Here is a 22195-nt window from a genome sequence, read left to right on the forward strand (position 1 = left end):
TAGATGTGAGTGACTCAGTGTGGCTTTGCTTAGGTAGCAATAACTGTTCATGCACTTCTGCTTCCCTGCCGACTGCTCCATACTTACTCCGGTTCTGTTGTTGCAGCATGCTCTTTTTCTTGCCGTCAAGGACATTGTTGTTGCTGGAATGGCCTGGAAATGACATCAACAGGAAAGATGAGTATTATTACTTCTCATCAGAAGAAAAAATAGTAATCTTCACCTTCCGTTTACCACCAGTTGTGGCAAATCAAGGCTCAAAGAACAAAAAGGGAATTTGGCAATATCCGTGGTTTTGTGAACCTTGTCATCCCAGTTTCAACCAGAAAGATTAAAAGTGGCGGCGGGAACGGGGGAATTTAAGACAGGAGTTTTGAAGTCTTCTATCTACATTCTTAGTTCACTCTGAGTCATCTGCAGAGAACTGGATTTTAAATAGATTAGGATGACTTATTTATACATTATTTTTGGAAGAAATGTTTCTGAAAGAATTGGCTGCATTATCCAAACTCTGTTGTTTGTTTGTTTAAAGAGTAGGGGTCTCGCTCTGTTACCCAAGCCGGAGTGCAGTGATACGAGCATAGCTCACTGTAGCCTTGAACTCCTGGGCTCAAATAATCCTCCTGCCTTAGCCTCCTGAGTAGCTAGGACCACAGGTGTAGGCCACCACACCTGGCTAATTTTAAAAACATTTTTGTAGAAGCAAGATCTCACTCTGTTGCCCAGACTGGTCCTGAACTCCTGACCTCAAGAAAACCTCCTGCCTTGTGCCCCTAAAGTGCTGGGACTAAAGATGTGCACCATCACGCCTGAACCAATTTCCCAGAAATTGTATGAATTATTCTGGCAAACCTGCAAAAAAGAAATTGATGGTTTTGTTTGCTTGGCAGTTGGGAACGAATCATTCTGTCACCACCCACTCCCACTAGCCTTTCTTTTCCCAGGATCCCAGCTATCTTACTGGTTTCCCCAAACTTATATTTGAGAATTATTTTTGGTTCCATGTTCTCCTTTCTCTTCCTAGATCCATGATATGTAATGATCTCACTTTATACATTGATGCTCAGAAATCTATAGATCGCATTCTGTCTTCAGGGAAATACATGTTGCCAAGGAAAGCTGTAAGAAAGAACACCATATTCTCAGGACTTGGGTTTCAATTTTTAGTATATCTAGGCAGTAGCTATGACTAGAAATTCTTACTGGAAGGAGTTTTGTATCATTGAAGGGTGGAATGTAATTATTTCCTTCCACTTGAGAAATTTTAGGCGTAGGTTTTTTTTGCCATCTCAGCACAGCAGCCCTTGAGTGGTTTTTCTCTCTCCTTTTACTCTCATTCTCTAACATTTTCCCGAGCTCTGACTACATGCCAGGCACTGTTACAGGCACTTTACGTGCCTTAGTTTATTCCATCCTCATCATAATCCTATGAGGTAGGTGCTATTATTATTCCCATTTTACCAATGAGAAAACTGAGGCATAGAAAGTTTGAGTAATTTGTCTTTCTTAGACAAATTACTCAAATTGTCCTTCTACTTTCTTAGTAGAAGGGTTGGGATTCAAAACTAGTCATTTGGCCGGGCGCAGTGGCTCACGTCTGTAATCCCAGCACTTTGGGAGGCCGAGGTGGGTGGATCACGAGGTCAGGAGATAGAGACAGCCTGGCCAACATGAGGAAACCCCATCTCTACTAAAAATACAAAAATTAGCTGGGTGTGGTGGTGCACACCTGTAGCCCCAGCTACTCAGGAGGCTGAGGCAGGAGAATCACTTGAACCTGGGAGACGGAGGTTGCAGTTAGCTGAGATCACGCCACTGCACTCCAGCCTGGCGACAGAGAAAGACTCTGTCTCAAACAAACAAACAAACAACAACAAAAAGAAACTAGTCATTTGGGGTGCAGAGCCCAGATAGTTTTTTGTTTTGTTTTGTTTTGTTTTTTTGAGACAGGGTCTCACTCTGTCACCCAGGCTGACGTGCAGTGGCATGATCACGGTTCACTGCAGCCTCACCATCCAGGGCTCAAGCGATCCTCCCACCTCAGCCTCCTGAGTCGTTGGGACTACAGGTGCACGCCATCACACCCCATTATTTTTAATTTATTCTGGGGGGCATTTTTTTGTAGAGACGGGGATTTTGCCATGTTGCCCAGGCTGGTCTCAAACTCCTGGGCTCAAGTGATAGCCTCGGCCTCCTAAAGTGTTGAGATTACAGGTGAGCCTCTGTGCTCAGCCGGGACTCTTAATCCCTATTCCACACTGACTCAAGTCTTACAATTCTCCCCTATTCCTACCTAGAGTTTGTTCATTCTCATCTTCCTTGCTGCCTTCACTCTTGCCCATCTCATTGTCATTCCAATTACTCCCTCTCTGATTCATTTATCTAAGGCCACATCTGCCTTTATTCTTTCAGCACAGGTTTAAAGTTTATGCCTCTTTACAAGGCAGCTTTCCTAAAAACCTCACTCCATCTGATGATGTACTGCCTCCATGTCACTTTGTGTTATTATCAAGCTTTGCTTACACATTGCCTTGAACACCACCACCCTTCTTATTTAGAGGCCACATGTGTATATGGCTGCCCAGCCACCTTGGCGCATAGCTGAAAGCCCAGAAGAAAAGGGAAAAGAAATTTTAGCTCCCAAATAGGTATCAGTATTCATGCACTAAACATCTTTTATTGTACACATAAGCTGTACTGCCTTTTGAGCTTACAGGACAAATCATTTAGAATGGGAACTGGCAAACTATGGCCCACCACCTCTTTCTTGTAAATAAAGTTTTATTGGAACACAGTCACATCCATTTATTTACCTATTGTCTATGGCTACTTTTGTGCACTAACAGTAGAGTTAAATTGTGTGGAAGAGGCTGGGCGTGGTGGCTCACGCCTATAATCCCAGCACTTTGGGAGGCCAAGGTGGGCGGATCACAAGGTAAGGAGATCGAGACCATCCTGGCCAACATGGTGAAACCCCATCTCTACTAAAATATAAAAAATTAGCCGGGCTTGGTGGCATGTGCCTGTAGTCCCAGCTACCAGGGAGCCTGAGGCAGAGGACTCGCTTGAACCCGGGAGGCGGAGGTTGCAGTGAGCCAAGATCGCGCCACTGCACTCCAGGAGCCTGGTGACAGAGCAAGACTCTGTCTCAAAAAAAAAAAAAAAAAAAAAATATGTGGAAGAGGCTGGTTTGTAAACCTAAAATATTCGCTGAATATTTACAATTTGCCAGCTACAGATTTAGAAAATTAATTATTCTTTTAAAAGAAAGTGCCAGTTTACTCCAGCCTAGATGACAAAGTGAGACCCTGTCTAAAAAAAAAAAAAAAAAAAAAAGTGGATTGACATTACAACTTAAATGGATAAATTGTTCTATTTTCCTTGTTGATGCAGACTGAACTCTGCTAACTTTCTTGAAGATACGTTTATTTCAGAGTTGCTAAATATTTACTTTCATGATTCCCTTACAAAGGGGTTTTATAAAGGGACAATTACTTACAGTGTATAAGTCACCACCTCACTGACTTCAAGGCGTGTTAACACATCTTTGTAATGCTGTTACTGGTAATTTGACAACTCACTGTGGTTTCAACCACTTTCCCATTCAGAGCTCCGGAAATTGGAGGGGCTCTTTAGACAGATACTAAAACTGTGAATGGTGTGTGTGTGTGTCTGAATTATATATAAATTTTCCAGATAATCTCCTGCCAAAATTAGTAATTATGAGAACACACTTTCTCTTCATTTCCTAAGCATATTTGAATGCCTAAGTTTTTGTAAAATTAAGTCTTGCTAGTCTTTTGTTTTTAAAAAGGAAAGTAATGTTGTTCATTTTTTCTTACAGACACCCCTAATTGTATTTAGTTTTAGAAGTTACATGATTTTACAAATGAAGTGTAGAAAAACTTCAGACCATTAAAAATTCTGTGATGAAATTCAGACTTTTGGGAGTCCTCTAAGAACTTGAACATGAGAGTAACACACAAAGTCATAGCTCATTACAAATATCAAAACTATATTTTGCAGCCAGGCATGGTGGCTCATGCCTGTAATTCTGGCACTTTGGGAGGCCAAGACAGGAGGCTTGCTTGAGCCCAGGAGTTTGACCCCAACCTGGGCAATATAGTGAGACCCTATCTACAAAAAAAAGAAAAAAATTTTGAGACAGAGTCTCACTCTGTCACCTAGGCTGGAGTGCAGCAGCACAATCCTGGCTCTCTACAACTTCTGCCTCTGGGTTCAAGTGATTCTCCTGCCTCAGCCTCCCGAGTAGCTGGGATTACAGGCATGTACCACCATGCCTGGCTAATTTTTGTATTTTTTAATAGAAACGGGTTTCTCCATGTTGGCCAGGCTGGTCTCAAACTCCTGCCCTCAGGTGATCCACCCACCTCAGCCTCTCAAGGTGCTGGGATTACAGGCATAAGCCACCACACCTGGCCAAAAAAAATTTTTAAGGTAAGCTGGGCATAGTGGTGCATGCCTATAGTCCCAGCTACTTAGGAGGCTGAAGTGGGAGGATCACTTGATCCCAGGAGGTTGAGGATGCAGTGAGTTGTGCTCACAGCACTGCATTCTAGCTTGGGTGACAGAGCATGACCTTGTCTCAAAAACAATGACCAAAAAACAAAAACAAAAACAAAAAACCCACAAAAGTATATTTTACAAATGTTTGTCATGCATAATATCCTCTCATCTGTTTAACTTTCAACATTTTTTTTTTCTTTTGAGACGGAATCTTGCTCTGTCACCCAGGCTGGAGTACAGTGGCGCGATCTCGGCTCACTGCAATCTCCACCTCCCGGGTTCACGCCATTCCCTTGCCTCAGCCTCCTGAGTAGCTGGGACTACAGGTGCCCACCACCACGCCTGGCTAATTTTTTGTATTTTTAGTAGAGACGGGGTTTCACCGTGTTAGCCAGGACGGTCTCGATCTCCTGACCTCGTGATCTGCCCGCCTTGGCCTCCTAAAGTGCTGGGATTACAGACATGAGCCACTGTGCCTGGCCAGCTTTCAACAATTTGTTCTCCATTAAGACTTCAATAACTGACTTTGATGAGTTACTATTATCTAATAAGTGAACTCAATGAATAAACATGATTAAGATCAGGCTCACAATTAACCTCATATAAAATAAAATGGCCTTTCTGTTTATATGTTTTCAAGGAAACACTTTGAGATCTTTTTAAAAATACTCGAACAAATAACATTTGTATTGATTTTTCCATCTAAAGTTAAAGATAATTAAGTACATCACATTTTTACTTAGTCATGGTTTTAGAAGATGAAAAGTCCACCTCCGTTTTAAGTAAGTCATGAAGCCATAAAATGAATATATTTCATGATGTAATCAATAATGAATTCCACAGTTTGTATAATTATCTACTTCCTGCAAAATCCCATTTTTGGTAACAATACTAATTTGAAACACTACAGTAATTCTGGAAAGATTTCAAGAACTATGACCAAAGTGCTTATCACAGGCAGTGATTTCTTCTCTATTAACTTTTTTGTGTAGTTACAAGTATATTGAAAGCTCAGTATTTTGAACTAGTGAGTATTTTCATGGATGTTATAAAGGACATATTAATAAATCCCTTTGAAAAACACTTTCTTCCACATTCTCTATCTATCTGAGGATCATGAAAATATACCTGTAGTCTGAGCCCTTTTTACCACCCACCTGTTTGCTTGTGGGCATAGCCTCTGTCTATAAAGTTCATATTGGACTTTTCAAAGACTTGTCTGATGCTTTAATGACATTCAATAATACTGAATAATAGAGATAGTCTGGTGTTGATATCTTTGATAATACTTACTGAGGGTAATAAAGTAAACTTAGCTGTAGAACAAGGACGTTCAGATTCTCTGAAACTGTTCCACGAGTTTCTATAATCTTTCTGTGACTCAGTTTCCTGGTCACTTGACTTTATGGATTAATTTATAGATTATATCTTTCACCTCTGGCAGCCCTGAGACAGGTGTTGAGGACTATGGTACTAGCACTGGTGGAAAAACAGAGTTTTGACGTCAGATATATCTGGAATTTCACATCCATTAGGTGACCTTGTTAACGTTCCTAACTTTCTGTGTGCTGGCCTATAAAATACAAGTGATAATAAATACACACATTATTATGGAAACTAAATGAGATAACAAGGTAATGTATGAACCCAGTAGACGGCCCTTGGCAGATGGCCAATAAATGAGCATTTATGTCCTGTCTGTCTCTGCCTTTCTCTTTCTCTTCTCTCCCCGCCACACTCACCACCATCCTAACAGGAAGAATACAGGAGATGTAGGTATGTGTCATCGCCACCTCAGACTCCTTTAATGCTAATACATTTTTTTTTAATCTCATGGGATTTGTGGCAGAGCCAATTTATATCTAAAGCTGCATGTGTTATTCTAAGCGGATTGTCTTAACTCAGGAACTTCTAGGAGCTTCATGGAAATTGCTATCGTTAAGTTATGCTCAGCCAGCTGCTCCTGGCTTCTGGTGTAAGCAAATGCAAAGGAGGCTTCTACTACTCAAGTAGAGAGAAGCCTTCTACAGGGAAGAAAACAGACACACGGATGTACGGTTGCTTCATGCTGTTGAGTTGCAATGTGTTTTCTGTCTCTCAGCCTGGAAGAGAGCATTCACGGCAGTGTGAAGAAATAGCCCAAAACTTTCCAAAAGCTTTTTCTTTAATTAGATCTTTCTACCTAAAGCAGAGAACAGATTCTTTGTGATGGTAAAGGAAGAGTGTTTTTGTAAATCTGGGGATAAGACCAGCAGCAGTAACTGATCATAATTCAGAATCAGTGATTCAAGTAGAAAACTATGTCCTGATTCTTTAAAAATCACCTCCACAGCCATAAAAAAGGAATGAGATCACGACCTTTGCAGGCACATGGATGGAGCTGGAGGCCATTATCCTTAACAAACTAACACATGAACAGAAAACCAAAAACCTCATGTTCTCACTTGTAAGCAGGAGGTAAATGATGAGAACACATGAGCACATAAAAGGGAACAACACACACTGGGGCCTGTTGGAGGGTGGAGAGTGGAGGGTGGGAGGAGGGAGAAGATCAGGCAAAATAACTAATGGGTAGTAGGCTTAATAGCTGGGTGATGAAATAATCTGTACAACAAGCCCCCAAGATACATGTTTACGTATGTAATAAACCTGCACATGTACCTCTGAACTGAAAAGTTAAAAAAAGTTAAAAAAATCACCTCCGTGTTTTATTATCTCTAAAACACTGATAATATCAGTCCTTACGGCTTACTCTCTCTCTCTCTCTCTCTCTGTCTTATACACACACACACACACACGCACACACTCATTTATTTGGCACTAACTAAACCCCCTAGTGGCATAACAAACAAAAACAAGCCTCTTGGATGCTGAATTATCAACTTCAACATCCACATCCCCATTTTACACGTATGGAAACAAAACCATAGGATAAATGATTTGCTTGCAGTGGTATATGGGAGGCAGAACCATAGCTGAGGTATTCTGCCAGATTTGAAAGCAGTTTTCCCTATACAAATGCGTCCTACCCAGGCCTACTGCACCCAGAATTTTCAGGAGAAAATCCATAAATCTAACTATTGCAAGTGCCTCAGGTGATTCACGTCAGTTATATTCAGGAGTTCCATCCTGCACTGCTCTACTGCAGATTTCAACAAAGGTAGACCTAGTAACAATCACCATACTATTCAACAAGCTTGATGTCCTAGGATCTATATAATAGCTGAGTCAAAAATTCCTTGAGGCCAGAGACCCAGGATTTTAAGTCCGTGTCTCTTAGCCCAACTCCCTTCAGGTACAGGCAATGCAGCATTCATGCCTCGTAATTACCATCACCCAGGCTAGTCATCATACATGGGAATGTTTCTACTCATCCCTATTAAGCAACCTCTCACTCCTATTGCATTTTCTGTAAATACTTAGAGACTGGTATGGAGCAATGGAAAGTTGAAGGAATTAATTCAGAAGGCCCCTAACTCTAACCATAAAGCTTGGAAGAGCAGCCCTACCTGTGCAGAAATGTAAGAGATAATAACCCAGCCAACTTCTATCAATGTATTTATTTTTTTGCCCAGCTCTCTATCCTATACCACATAGTGTACTTCATTTAAATTACCATTTTTCACTGATGACCAATATAAATTAATGCCATACCACTGCTCCAGATTTTATCATAAGCCAAGACATAGTTAACTGCAAGACTGAAAGATAGCTTTTAGGATTTTGGTGAAATAGGCAGGCCCTTCTCCACATCAAGTCAAATAAATATTACTCACCATCAGACCTGCTCCTATAATTCCTGGGAACCACCACTCAAAGCAAGAGATGGGGTTTTGAGAAAATTGGTCTTCCTCAACTAAGCTGACAATTAGAGGTATCGCATTGAGAACCACTCCTAACAGCAGTAGAACCAGCAGGCTGAATCCATTGCAGGATGTCCATCCTTCGCAGCAGGTCATGGTCACCCCTGGCTCAGTTAGAAACGTTGTCAAAGTGGCTATTCTTGCATGGTACTATGTTGCCTTTTATCCCAATCTTCTGGTTAAAATTTAACGCTAATAAAAAATGAATAGTGGAAAATAGTTCGGAGTCCAATAGGGTAGGACATTATTATGACGACTATGATGAGAAATGAGAAAATAATTCTATATTATGGGATGAAGGAAGGAAAGCGGAAAAAAAATCTATGAGATAAATTTGTGCAAGAAGATAGGCTTATGATAAGCTCCTTTAATATACTCCTTTATTAGTATGGCTTCTAAAAAGTAAAAACAAAAATATCCAGCTAAACTATATTTTCCTGTTCTATTGATATTATTACCAGCTATGGAAGTTTCTTATTTTGAAATTGTTCAACAAGAAAATGAACATGTATGAGATGCGGAGAAAAGTATTTTCTCTGCTGCAAATATTAGAGTTTATTTCAAGCCATATGCTCACATACACAAAATAAAATGTTTATGTCATATTATTCCAGTGTTGCAGACTAACCCATTTAGAGATAGCCCACCTAAGACATGTGAGAGCTTTGGCTAATGCTACCAGACTGAAAGATAGCAATAGGAGAGAGATTGGATAAGGAGATTATCATATTTTATTTAAGCCCTTCAACACTTACTTGGCCATGTGCAGTACTTTACATCTCTAGACTGTGGTTCCACATTTCCTCCCTACTAGCTTGTGAGCTCCTCGAGAAAAGACTGTCAGTTGGGATAGGCTTTAAAATACAAAAGTTCTGGCAAGCTGCGGTGGCTCACGCCTGTAATCTCAGCACTTTGGGAGGCCAAAGCGAGAGGATCACCTGAGGTCAGGAGTTCGAGATCAGTCTGGCCAACATGGCAAAACCCCCATCTGTACTAAAAAAACAAAAAGTAGCCAAGCGTGGTGGCACACACCTGTGATCCCAGCTACTTGGGAGGCTGAGGCCGGAGAATCACTTGAACCTGGGAGGTGGAGGTTGCCATGAGCCGAGATTGTACCACTGCACTCCAGCCTGGGTGACAGAGCAAGACTCCGTCTCAAAAAACAAAAACAATACAAAAGTTCTTGCTTATGCTAACTGACCATCCTGATCTAAATAGGGTCATGGTAGTTACTGAAAGACCTAGACCTAGACCTAGACTGGCAGAGGCAGCTTCTTGATCCAGGCTTCCACAGTTACAGAGGCAGCGTACAAAAATGTGGTGAGCCACATACTGGATCTATATGTTTCTGCCCAGAAGCGACCCACATCACTTCTGTTCACATTTCATTGGCCAAAAAAGTCACTCAGTTATGCATGAGTTCAAGTGGGTGGAAATACAAACCAATATGTCTAGGAGAAAAGATTGGGACATTAGGCAGTTCTAATCTCTACAGCGCCTTCCTTCTGCTTCTGTGTAATCCCCCGCTCAGCCCAGAGCATAGATTCAGTGAGTGCTGTTCAGAATGGTGAGATAATGTATGCAGCAGTGCAGTCAGTGTGGGCCAAAAGCTCGGGTGTAGTAGGCTTAGGGAGCAGCGCTCCACCCTGCAGCAGCGTGGAGGGGGCACACAGCCTGGTACAAGGGGCATGCCTGGTAATGGACACCAAAACATTAGCTCCAGACTTGGGGTCCAGTTACTGGACCCCAGTGAAATGTGAAATCTTTTGTATGAAAGGATTTGTATGAAAGGATTAAAAATAATCCACCTATAGGCCGGGCATGATGGCTCACCCCTGTAATCCCAGCATTTTGGGAGGGCGAAGTGGGAGGATCACTTGAGCCCAGGAGTTGGAGACCAGCCTGGCCAATACGGCAAAACCCTGTCTCTACTAAAAATACAAAAAAATTAGCTGGGTGTGGTGGCAGGTGCCTGTAATCCCAGCTACTCGGGAGACTGAGGCAGGAGAATCACTTGAACCCAGAAGGCAGTAGTTGCAGTGAGCCAAGATCACGCCACTGAACTCCAGCCTGGGCAATAGAGTGAGACTCCATCTTAAAACAAAAACAAAAAACACCCACCTATCAACACAACACACAAAACACCGAGAATAACTGAAAGAATACAACTGGGTTGAGAGACAGGAGACACTTCCATTGTATGGTTTATATACTTCTGCATGGTTGAGATTTCTACTACAATTATATAATATTCTAAAAAATATATATTTTTTATTTTATAAAAATTAACAACTAAAATTTACCCTCCCACTAAGTCATATAAATTATATCATTCTATAACTCTATATTATAATACATAAATTATATATTTATTACTGACTTGAATGAGTGGGAGGTGGTAGTTACTTACCTTAGAATGTGAGTTGTGCCATTTCAAATCTTTTTGCTGTCTTCATAAAATGTTGAATTGAAGAACTGTTTATGTAATCATTTTATATGTAGGGAACTGGATCGGTTGGACTCCACCTGACTATGAGAATCAAGTGTCTGATTTCCAGAGTCTTTGCCATTTGACCAAAACTGAGTAAGCCGCATGCTTTTGCTAGTGGGCATAACATAGTTCCACTCGGGTTTGGTACTCCTTACATTTGTGGCTAAAAGGAAGTATCTGAAGAATTCTGTAAAAATGTAGAAATTTAATCCGTATGTGATGAAGGGGAAGATATTTCAGTATAAAGCTGAAAAGAGAATTAGCTTATAACTGAAGAGGAGAATGATGACCACTTTTTAGCATCTGCCCAACACACATGCCTGTTTCTGTAAAAACAACCCCCCATAACTTACATGCATAGATCCTCTGTATCCCATTTGTGTTATGGAAATTTCCTCCCGTGGCCGTTGTTGATTGGAATACCGGTAGATACAGAAGCTAAGCTCTTCCAATCTCTCTAGGAGCTTGGAATTGAAACCAAGAGAAACTAGTTATTCCCTAGTATGCATGAAATGGGAGGGCATGTGTATCTGTTAAGATTAAGCTTAGTTGCACACACAAAGAAATTTAAAATAAAAATGGCTTAAGATAGAAAGTTATTCACAAAGTCAGGAGGTAAGTACTTGATGTGGTTTGGCCATGTCCCCATCCAAATTTCATCTTGAATTGTAGTTCCCATGATACTCATGTGTCGTGGGAGGGACCTGGTGGGAGGTAATTGAATCTTGGGGGTGGATACCCCTCTGCTGCTGTTCTCCTGATAGTGAGTGAGTTCTCACGAGATCTGATGGTTTTATAAGGGGCTTTCCCCCTTTTGCTTATTCTTCTCCTTGCTGCTGCCACGTGAAGAAGAATGTGTTTGCTTCCTCTTCCACCATGACTGAAAGTTTCCTGAGGCCTCCCCAGCCATGTGGAACTGTGAGTCAATTAAACCTCTTTCCTTTATAAATTACCCAGTCTCAGGTATGTCTTTATTAGCAGCGTGAGAACAGACTAATACAGTACTCATGAGTCGGAGTGGGAGCTCCACTTCCTCAGAGATCTTTTCAGTGCATCTCTTCATTTGGTCTCTTCATTCTCATGTTCAAAATGTGGCAACCATAGCTCCAACCATTATATCTGCTCCCCACTCAGAAAGATAAAGGAAGAGAAGAAGAAAAAATAAATAAAACAAGAAGGATCAAGGAAGAGAAAGGCTCACCCTCTTTCTTTTGAAGAGCCATCTCATCTCATTGCCTAGAATGTAGCCACGTAGCAGCATGGGAAAGGTAGTATTTATTCCAAGTGATCTGTGCCCAGTTAAAACTGGGGAGAAGAATGAGACCAAGGGTATTGGGTAGGCAACTAGAAGTCTCTACCACATTTAAATTCATGAGCTTAACCAGGCATGGTGGCTCACACCTATAATCCCAGCTACTTGGGAGGTTGAGGTGGGAGGAGTGCTTGAGGCCAGGAGTTCAAGACCAGCTGGGGCAACATAGCAAGATCCCATCCCTACAAAAAATAAAAATAACAGCCAGGCACGGTGGCTTATGCCTGTAATGGCAGTGATTTGGGAGGCTGAGGTGAGAGAATCATCTGAGGTGAGGAGTTTGAGACCAGCCTGGAGACCCCATGTCCACAAAAATATTTAGCCGGGTATGGTGGCACATACCTAAATCCCCACCTACTCAAGAGGCTGAGGCAGAAGGATTGCTTGAGCCCAGAAGTTGGAGGTTGTAGTGAGCTATGATCATGTCACTGCACTCCAGCCTGAACAACAGAGTGAGACCCTTCTCTAGAAAAAGAAAAATAAATAAAAATAATAAAAATACAATACAATACAATGAATTCATTAACGCTGCTGGGAGAAACAGAGAAACCAATCTATACAAACAGAAGGAGGAGAGACAGAGAGGAGAAATATGCAGGAAGAGGAGGAAGGAGACCACACAGCTTTAGAGGGTGGTAGAGAAAGGGTGACTGCTTGGTTTCTCAATGGCATTTTACATCTTAATTTCTACCCTATGAAAACTGACTGCAGACTCTGTCTTTGTTTTCTGTGAGATGCCTCTATATTATTATCCTTTTATATTGTTTTTAGTGGGTTTCTATTTTTCTGCAACCAAAAAAGCTAAAACTAAAAGTTGCTAAAACCAAGGATAGAAAAGTATGCAAATAACTTGTCACATGGCATGCCAAAACAGCAAAAGCCTCAGAGTTCAGAAAAAAGAAGATTACATCAAGAAGGGCTGGGAGCCAGGATTCCACACAGCTTTGGAGCGTGGCTAGAATTTGGTATAAAAGATAGAAGGGCGTTTCATAGACTAGTGTCAGTTAGTTGCAGAAAACTGAAATTCCAGCTATGGAATTGGGAAGAAATGTAATGGGAGAATCATGTGTACAAAATTGCTGGAAGGGCTAGAAAAGCAGCCTCTAGACTTATCTGCAGAAACGCTTCACGGGTCCTGACTGCTGAACTGGCCCCGGGAGATGCCGCTGTCTCTGCAGTAGCCAAAAAGGCAGGGAAGGCTGAGCACTGTGGCTAAAGCCTGTAATCCCAGCACTTTGGGAGGCTGAGGTGGGTGGATCACCTGAGGTTAGGAGTTTGAGACCAGCCTGGCCAACACGGTGAAACCCTGTCTCTATTAAAAATACAAAAATTGGCCGGGTGTGGTGGCAGACGCCTGTAATCCCAGCTGCTTGGGAGTCTGAGGCAGGAGAATCACTTGAACCCGGAAGGCGGAGGTTGCAGTGAGCCAAGATCACGCCACTGCACTCCAGCCTGGGCAACAAGAGCGAGACTCTGTAAAGAAAAAAGGCAGGGACATCAAGAAGCCACCTCTGGAACGATTAAGTTCACAAACACCCCAGTACGGCTGCAGTCCAGGAACTATTGCCGCTGTTGTCATCACCACCCTGCACACCCCAGGTTAGTAATTGAATGCTACAACACTGAATTTACCTCCGCCTCCTGGGCTCAAGTGATTCTCCTGCCTCAGCCTCCCAAGTAGCTGGGATTACAGGCACCCACCACCACGCCCAGCTAATACAAAAATTAGCTGGGCAGGGTGGTGGGTGCCCAGCTGACTACAGCTGCCTCTGCAACTGGTTATTAACTTGCATGATGCTATCTGGACCCAGGAACATTGCTGCAGTGCAGAAAACTCAACTCCTCCACCCTAATCTTCCTTATCAGCAACAACAGATAAAAGGTGGAGGAAAATGACCTTCACCTCATTTCTGCCTTTTATACCCCTCAGGGGTTGATCTAATTCTTGCAATATCCAGATCCCAGATGCAGAGAATTCTGTGCCATGTAATTTCTAATCATCTCAGCCTCTGCTATATGGAAAAAAAGCAAATACTAGAGGGACATGGAAATGGCTATTGAGCAAGAGAGTTCACCATAGCCACCACCATGATCTCATTTAAATGGTACGGAGAAAACTTTCTCTAGAATATCTAGATCCTTTTATAAGAATCTGAACCATGTTTGTGCTTGTCACTCTAGAATGACATGTAACATTTTAAACAACAAATCAAAACTACCTAGTTAATTCAAATGAGAACAGTGTTAACGGTATTAGAAAAACTTGTGCTTGGCACGGTGGCTCACGCCTGTAATCCCAGCACTTTGGGAGGCCAAGGCAGGTGGGTCACGAGGTCAGGAAATCGAGACCATCCTGACTAACATGGTGAAATTCCGTCTCTACTAAAAATACAAAAACTTAGCTGGGCATGGTGACGCGTGCTTGTAGTCCCAGCTACTCAGGAGGCTGAGGCAGGAGAATCACTTGAACCCAGGAAGCGGAGGCTGCAGTGAGCCGAGATCACACCACTGCACTCCAGCCTGGGCGACAGAGTGAGACTCTGTCTCAAATATAATAATCATAATCATAATCACAGGAGTTTTCCATGCACCCAGTACCAACCTCAGATCTAGGCAAGATCTAGGCCCAGCCCTGGGACCTGCACTTTAGTATCCCACATATCACAAGAGTACAAAAAAATAAATCTATGCAAAAAACGCAAGCCCTAAACCACCCCCACCACTTAGGACCCAGAGCTTAGGCCAGAAGCCTAAATATGTGCAGCTGGGACTAGTACCACTCAGGGACCTGCTTCTTCATGTCTCTTGCCCCACGACTTCAAAACAAGGGCTGCCAGCTTCTCCATGCCATAGAGGTTTGTGGATTGATTCCTTCAAAGTGTGACAAGAATTTGTTGGAAAATACCTAAGTAAGAGAAAAGATGGGTTAACTTGTCAAATCCTTCTTCTCAGCATGACTAAACAATATTCTTGTGTCATAAAATATTTCCAGTAAGTAGTGGCAAGAATCCAGTTTCTTGCTCATTGTGTTCTGCCCCATTGTTGGAGGTCCTGACGTGCTCATGTGGTGTTTACAAAAATTGCACGCCGTCACTGAGCAATGTTTGCACCATGAAACAATTCGTATTTTTCTTAGATTTGTTTACATGTAGGTCTAAATATAGCATGCATGAAATAGGCTGATTCTTTATGTTGGCAATAAATGGACATTAAACACCAGACTTGTTAATAATTTTACTTTCATAATATACTTTCTTAAATACACTTACATGTTTAAAGAGCCAATAAATATTGAAGTTCCCTTTAAATAATTTTATTTAAAACTTGGATGTTCGTTTTTTATAATTTGAATTTTGCCTTTTAATGTCTTTAAATTTCAAGAATTTAAAAAAATTTTGGAGACTTTTTTTAAAGAAAGTTAACTCTTAAGGATGTGAAAAATACTTTTAAGTTTGTTACTTTTAACTTTATTTTGTTCTCTTAATAAAAATCTATTCAGATTTTTTGGGAGGTGACCCCAGGCAATTGTATTACTTTATCCCTGAACCTCAGTTGCCTCAGCTATAAGATGGGGATAACAATGACACCTATTTTGTAATTATGAAGATTAGATACACTAATGCAAGGAAAACACTTTAGTATGTGCCTGCCACATGCTAAACACTCAACAAAGGTTATCTGTAAACGCTGATGTCTCAAACAGGGATGGGATATATTGAAATTTTATAGTTAGAATACTGTAACATTTTGTTTTTAATCTTTTAAATCACTGTCAATAGAATACAGATTATTTTTAAATTCTTTATTTATAAATATTTAAGAATTTTGCTGAAATGACAGTAAGAAAAATATTCTGAAACAAATAAATGATTTATGAATTATGTATATTTCTATTTTATTATTCATCTGAACATCCTGCTCCATTAGCAGAACATCTAGCCATAATACAATAGTGATTAAATTCAGCCGTCTTTGATATTTTGCCCAAAACCACAGATTTACATACTGTTTTTCTTTTTCTTTTCTTTTCTTTTTTTTTTTTTTTTTTTTGAGACAGAGTCTTGCTCTGTCACCCAGGTTGGAATGCAATGGTGCCATCTCGGCTCACTGCAACCTCCAATTTCCGGGTTCAAACGATTCTCTTGTCTCAGCCTCCTGAGTAGCTGGAATTACAGGTGCTGACCACCACGCCTGGCTAACTTTCGTATTTTTAGTAAAGGCGGGTTTTTGCCATGTTGGTCAGGCTGGTCTGGAGCTCCTGACCTCAAGTGATCCACCGGCCTTGGCCTCCCAAAGTGCTGGGATTGTTACAGGAAAGGGGTCCCGATCTAGACCCCAAGAGAAGGTTTTCGGATCTCTTGCAAGAAAGAATTCAGGGCGAGTCCGCAGTGCAATGTAAAAACAAGTTTATTAAGAGAGTAAAGTGGTGAAAGAACGGCTACTCCATAGACAGAGTAGGACGTTCCTGAAAGTAAGAGGAGGAACACGTCCACCCTAGGTACAGTACTGGTGTATATGGGGAGATGTGCTCTGCTATAAGGGTTTGTGATAAAGGATTAATTTTCTCAATTACTGTATTTTGCAAGAATCTATAATATTATCTTTAAAGCAAAATTAGGAATGCTTTTGTTCTCCAGATATTGGGATATCTAGACACTCCTAAGTCTGGGTCTGTTGAGTAAACATTATTAATTTGTTCCCTTAACCATAAACATCTAGAGGCTCGGAATGCCTAACTTTCTGGAAATGCAGCCCAGCAAGTTCCGGCCTCATTTTTCAGCTCTCACTCAAAATGGAGTCGCTCTGGTTTGAGTGACACTGACAGGATTACAGGCATGAACCACCGTGCCGGGCCTACACATTGTTTTTCATTTAGTTGTTATGAAGTGTATTTGACAAGGCGGAAGCATAGAATACATTTTATTTAAAAGTCGGTAACATGATCCATCACTTTTAAATATTTGAACATCCCGTCTATAGGCTTCCCTTTGTACTCAAATCTCAGTCCTGCAAATGATGGGGCTAGGCCTACGTGCTAACAAAAATGGAGGGCATCCGAGCCCAGGCATGCAATGACCCAGCAGCTCAGAGAGCAGGGCATGCTCAGGACACACACTGGTGTGGTGGTGGACCTGGAGTACAGTGGGGAGGGAGGAGCCTTGTGATAGATGAGGCCAGTTAGGAAGGAGGCTCAAAAGCTGCTCTCAGATGTTTGTGTTTGTGTTTTTCCCCGGGGGACTGGAATCACTGCCAACTTAGACAGAGGGGAGGAAATCCCAATAGCTCATGGAGCAGGGGAGCTGTTCTTCCTGCAGGGAAGTCTGTTAGGATGCTCAAAACCACACCTTCTAGGAGGGAAACCTCGAGACGCTATTTCCCTTCAGTCATTGGATAGGAGGTAGGGTCTGGGTAGGACCATTTCAAATCTAACTTTTGTAAGGAGGTGCCACTGCCCTTAGAAAAAGGGAACAGGCCAGCGCAGTGTCTCACGCCTATAATCCCAGAACTTTGGGAGGCCGAGGGGGGCGGATCACTTGAGGTTAGGCGTTCGAGACCAGGCTGGCCAATATGGTGAAACCCCGTCTCTACTAAAAATACAAAAATTAGCCGGGCATGACAGCAGGCACCTGTAATCCCAGCTACTTGGGAGACTGAGGCATGAGAATCGCTTGAACTCGGGAGGCGGGGGTTCCAGTGAGCCGAGATGATGCCGCTGCACTCCAGCCTGGGCAACAGAGCAAGACTGTCTTGAAAAAAAAAAGGGGGGGTTGTGTGGTGTGGGGAACTGATTATTGTCCTTCCCCAAATCACCTGAGGAAGAACAATATTAAGATAAAAGAGAGCACATTCTTTAAAATGAGATATCTGGCCTTTCCTTCTGTTGTTCGTGGGATGCTATAGGTAGGATACCGTTGGGGAAATGTTCTTGAATGTGAAATTGGAAGGGGAGTCATGGTGAATTAGGAAAATGCACAGCGGGTGCAAAGTAGCCCCCTCCAGGGGTTTGGCTTGTGCAGGTCCCTCTCATTACACGGCTTACAAAAAACAAACAAACGAAAGCTCCTTCAGGTCTTGTGTCTCTATTATGTGGTCATTCTTTTGATCTGATGTCACATTCCACATTTCGTTGCCTGACTGAAAATAAACATTTATTTTAATTTATGGAATGCTGACTTCCATCTGAATTCCACATGAATCTTGGCATTTATTATTTCCCATCTCTCCAAAATGCTCAGCTCTGCCCATAGGCTCAACTTCAAGCAATAAAAGAAAGAGAAGTAGCCAAGAGCTTACTTTCTCTAAATTTTTTTTTTTGAGACAGAGTCTTTCTGCGCTGAGGCTGGAGTTCAGTGGCATGATCTCGGCTCACTGCAACCTCTGCCTCCTGGGTTCAAGCAATTCTCCTGCCTCAGCCTCCCGAGTAGGTGGGATTACAGGTGCTCGCCACCAGGCCCAGCTAATTTTTGAATTTTTAGTAGAGACACGGTTTCGCCCTGTTGGCCAAGCTGGTCTCAAACTCCTTACCTCAAGTGATCCACCTGCCTCTGCCTCCCAAAGTTCTGGGATTACAGGTGTGAGCCACCGCTCCCGGCCTCTCTACCTTCTTTATCCCACAGGAAAAAGGAATATGCTTCTTTGGGAAGGACATGAACTAGGGCGACAGCAAAAGGAAAGCGAAAGTGGGGCTGTTTTGGAGTCCCATGCACTCTCGGCGGCAGAGCAATATTGAAACTTCCTGGAAGACATCTGAGCAGCAATTCTAATAGTCATGTATTATGTATCTGCAATAAATAACCACGAACCAACTAGCAAGTTGTCTTGCTTGTTTCTCAGCAGAAGTTATTTTCCATACAGCTTTTCATCTAGTGACCACCATAGTTTAGACTTGGATGTTTGACTGCGGTTTTGTGCATGTGGCAGTGCATGACAACGTTTGCAGTGTTGTTTAGAGTCACACAAACTCACAAGTCACTGGGGGGATGGGTTCAAGTACAGCTTATTCATTCAATTCATTCAGCAAATATTTACTGAGAGTCTACTATGTGATAAGCACTTTTCTTTCTTTTTTTCGGAGACAGTCTCACTCTGTTGCCCATGCTGGAGTGCAGTGGTGTGATCTTGGCTTACTGCAACCTCTGCTTCCCAGGTTCAAGCGATTCTCCTGCCTCAGCCTCCTGAGGAGAGTAGCTGGGACTCCAGGCATGTGCCACCATGCCCAGCTAATTTTTATATTTGTAGTAGAGACGGGGTTTCACCATGTTGGCCAGGCTGCTCTCGAACTCCTGACCTCAAATGATCCACCCACCTCGGCCTCCCAAAGTGCTGGGATTACAGGCATGAGCCACTGGGCCCAGACGATAAGCACTTTTCTAAGCATATGGGATATCTCAGTGAAAAAACTCAACACAAATGCCTCCCCCTTGAAGCTTCCACACTCATTGCAGGAAACAGAAAAATCACCCATAAATGTCAGCAAAGTAAGGAAAATTGAAAGTATAAAGTGGTTTTTTTTGTAATTTCAAATGAAATCATATCCATAATATATGCTATTATACAGCTTTTTAAAAAATGAGACAAATCATGTAGTGCAAAAGATCTCAAAGACAAAGGAAAAGGAAATAAAAAGAAGTTGCAGAACCATATAAACTCATTTGAATATGGCTATGTATATGTGTGTGTGTGTGTATATCTGAAAACATACATAGCAAACGATGTTTCTGCAAATCTCCCACTTCCTTACCATATACCCACCACCACAGGCTGCAGCAGACATACTGAATATCTCACTTTGTCATGGTGGATTTTTTTCCAAGCCCTCCTTGGAGCTCTGGGGGCCTTTTGCAGCTCGGCACTTTCTGCAGATGTCTCTGCTGCAGTTCTGCCCTTGCCCAGCCCAAGGCAGCTGCAGCTTCTAGCTTGTGGCCCTTTTCCGTTTCTTCTGGGAGCTGCCTTTATTCTGAGCCAGCTCTACACTTAAAGGGGTGTTTGTTCTATTTTATCCCGAATTCCTAAATGTTTTGTGGAAACGGAAGGCTTTTTAAGATATCTAGTCTACCATATCGCCAGGAATAAAAATGATTTCTATAATTTTTTAAAACCTATGTAAAGTTAAAAGTAAATTAAAATGGAAAACAATTATATTTGTTCATTCCCTATCTGTTCTCGTATGAAATGTATTGACACGAGGATGCCACATCATGGAAAGAGAATTCTTTGCATGTGAAAGCATCAGGAGAGACCCTTAGGAAAACGGATGAAGTCCTCCAGCGTGAGAATGCTGTCGGGAAAACTATGCCAGTGCCCTGCAAGTAAATCTGAGTCATTCTTTGTTCTAAAAATCAGCACATTGTTGTAATGATAACCTATGTTTTTCTCAACTATGAAACAAAATGATTTCTATTTATAATTTTGAGTTTCATTTTTAAAGCTAGGATTGTAATCAAAACACTCCTGAATTATTTAATCTCAAACTGTAGTTCCTCTTTCGAGTCACTTCAAGTTTTTCTTTTTTTAAAACCTGTACCAATGGTCCTTGGATAATGAAGACCTCCAGTATTCCTTCTTGAAAATGAAGATACTGATACTCAAAGAGTTTGAATGCTTTCCTCAAGGCTTCCCAAGTGGTGACTTAGAGCTGAGGTTTTAGGCCAGGTCTTGGTGATCCCAGGGAGCAGGCTCTGTCCATCCCCTGCATAAAGCCAGAGAGGGCACTGCCTACACCTGTGGCATTTTGCAAGCCCACTTTCTATTTTGCTTGTTCCACTTTTTGTTTCTCAGCCCTCTCTCCTGTACCTTGGCCTCTTGCTCCATTGGGCCACAGGACCTGAGGTCCAGTTTTCAGTTTGCTTTGCAGGCTTCCACTCTGAAAGCAAAAATCCTCTATCTCTTCCTCAGGCTCCACCCTTCACAACTCCAGGTGAGAGACAATATATTAGTCCATTCTCACACTGCTGCAAAGAAATGCCTTCCTTGCCTATTTAAAAAAAAGAGAGGCCAGGCATGGTGGCTTATGCCTATAGTCCCAGCACTTTGGGAGGCCGAGGTGGGAGGATCACCTGAGGTCAGGAGTTCGAGACCAGCCTGGCCAAAATGGTGAAAGCCCGTCTCTACTAAAAATACAAAAATTAGCTGGGCGTGGTGGCATGTGCCTGTAATCCCAGCTACTTGGGAGGCTGAGGCAGGAGAATCACTTGAACCTGGGAGGCCGAGGTTACAGTGAGCCAAGATCGTGCCACTGCACTCCAGCCTGGGTGACAGAGTGAGAACCATCCCAAAATAAAATAAAATAAAATTTAAAAAAATAAGGAAAAAACACAAATACCAGATACTGGATAATTTATAAAGAAGAGAGGTTTAATTGGCTCACAGTTCTGCAGGCTGTACAGAAAGTATGATTCTGGCATCTGCTCAGCTTCAGGGGAGGCCTCAGGAAACTTACAGTTATGGCAGAAGGCAAAGGGTAAGTAGGCTCATCTTAGATGGCCAGAGAAGAAGGAAGAGAGACGTTTAAACAGCCAGGTCTCCTGAGAACTCTATCGCAAGAACAACACTAGTGGGATGGCACTAAACCATTCGTGAGAAACCATCCCCATGATCCAAGCTCCTCCTACCAGGCCCTGCCTCCAACATTAGGGATTACAATTCAACAGGAAATTTGGGCGGGGACACAGACCCAAACCATATTAGAACCATACCCTGACTGGGACTGATTGGAAAGGGCCAGCCACCCTCTGGGCCCACAGCTGACAGACGAGGGGCATTGGAGATCATGTCCCATATCCTGCTTCTGTGACATCACTGTGATTATCTTGAGGCTGATACCTGGACCTGGCCAGCTTAGTACCTGAGTCAGTGGGAGGGGTTGCTGTTATAGCTTGTCGTGGCTGCCTGGTTCCCTTTATCATTTCCTGCCTATGGATTCCATTGCCCATATTCCTGCCACAGATGCATCACATGTTCAGTAAATGATTATTTAATACTCTATTACTGGAAATAGATGAA

The 22195-nt window shown here is 42.3% G+C and overlaps 1 protein-coding gene across 1 annotated transcript in view; it reads right to left on the bottom strand.

Moving 5' to 3' along the window:
* Positions 1-21944, bottom strand: part of TM4SF20 (transmembrane 4 L six family member 20) — a 29074-nt gene extending 7130 nt beyond the window's left edge. Inside the window, exons 1-5 of the mRNA XM_054478395.1 lie at positions 21889-21944; positions 11235-11345; positions 10801-11068; positions 8304-8582; positions 88-153 (exon numbers count right to left, since the gene is read on the bottom strand). Coding sequence (XP_054334370.1) covers positions 88-153; positions 8304-8486 — 249 coding nt within the window. The 5' untranslated portion in view covers positions 8487-8582; positions 10801-11068; positions 11235-11345; positions 21889-21944. The remainder of the gene's footprint in view (positions 1-87; positions 154-8303; positions 8583-10800; positions 11069-11234; positions 11346-21888) is intronic.
* Between the last annotated feature and the right edge of the window lie 251 nt (positions 21945-22195).

This window comes from Pongo pygmaeus, chromosome 11 (genome assembly GCF_028885625.2).
Source record: "Pongo pygmaeus isolate AG05252 chromosome 11, NHGRI_mPonPyg2-v2.0_pri, whole genome shotgun sequence".
Classification (NCBI taxonomy): Eukaryota; Metazoa; Chordata; class Mammalia; order Primates; family Hominidae; genus Pongo; species Pongo pygmaeus.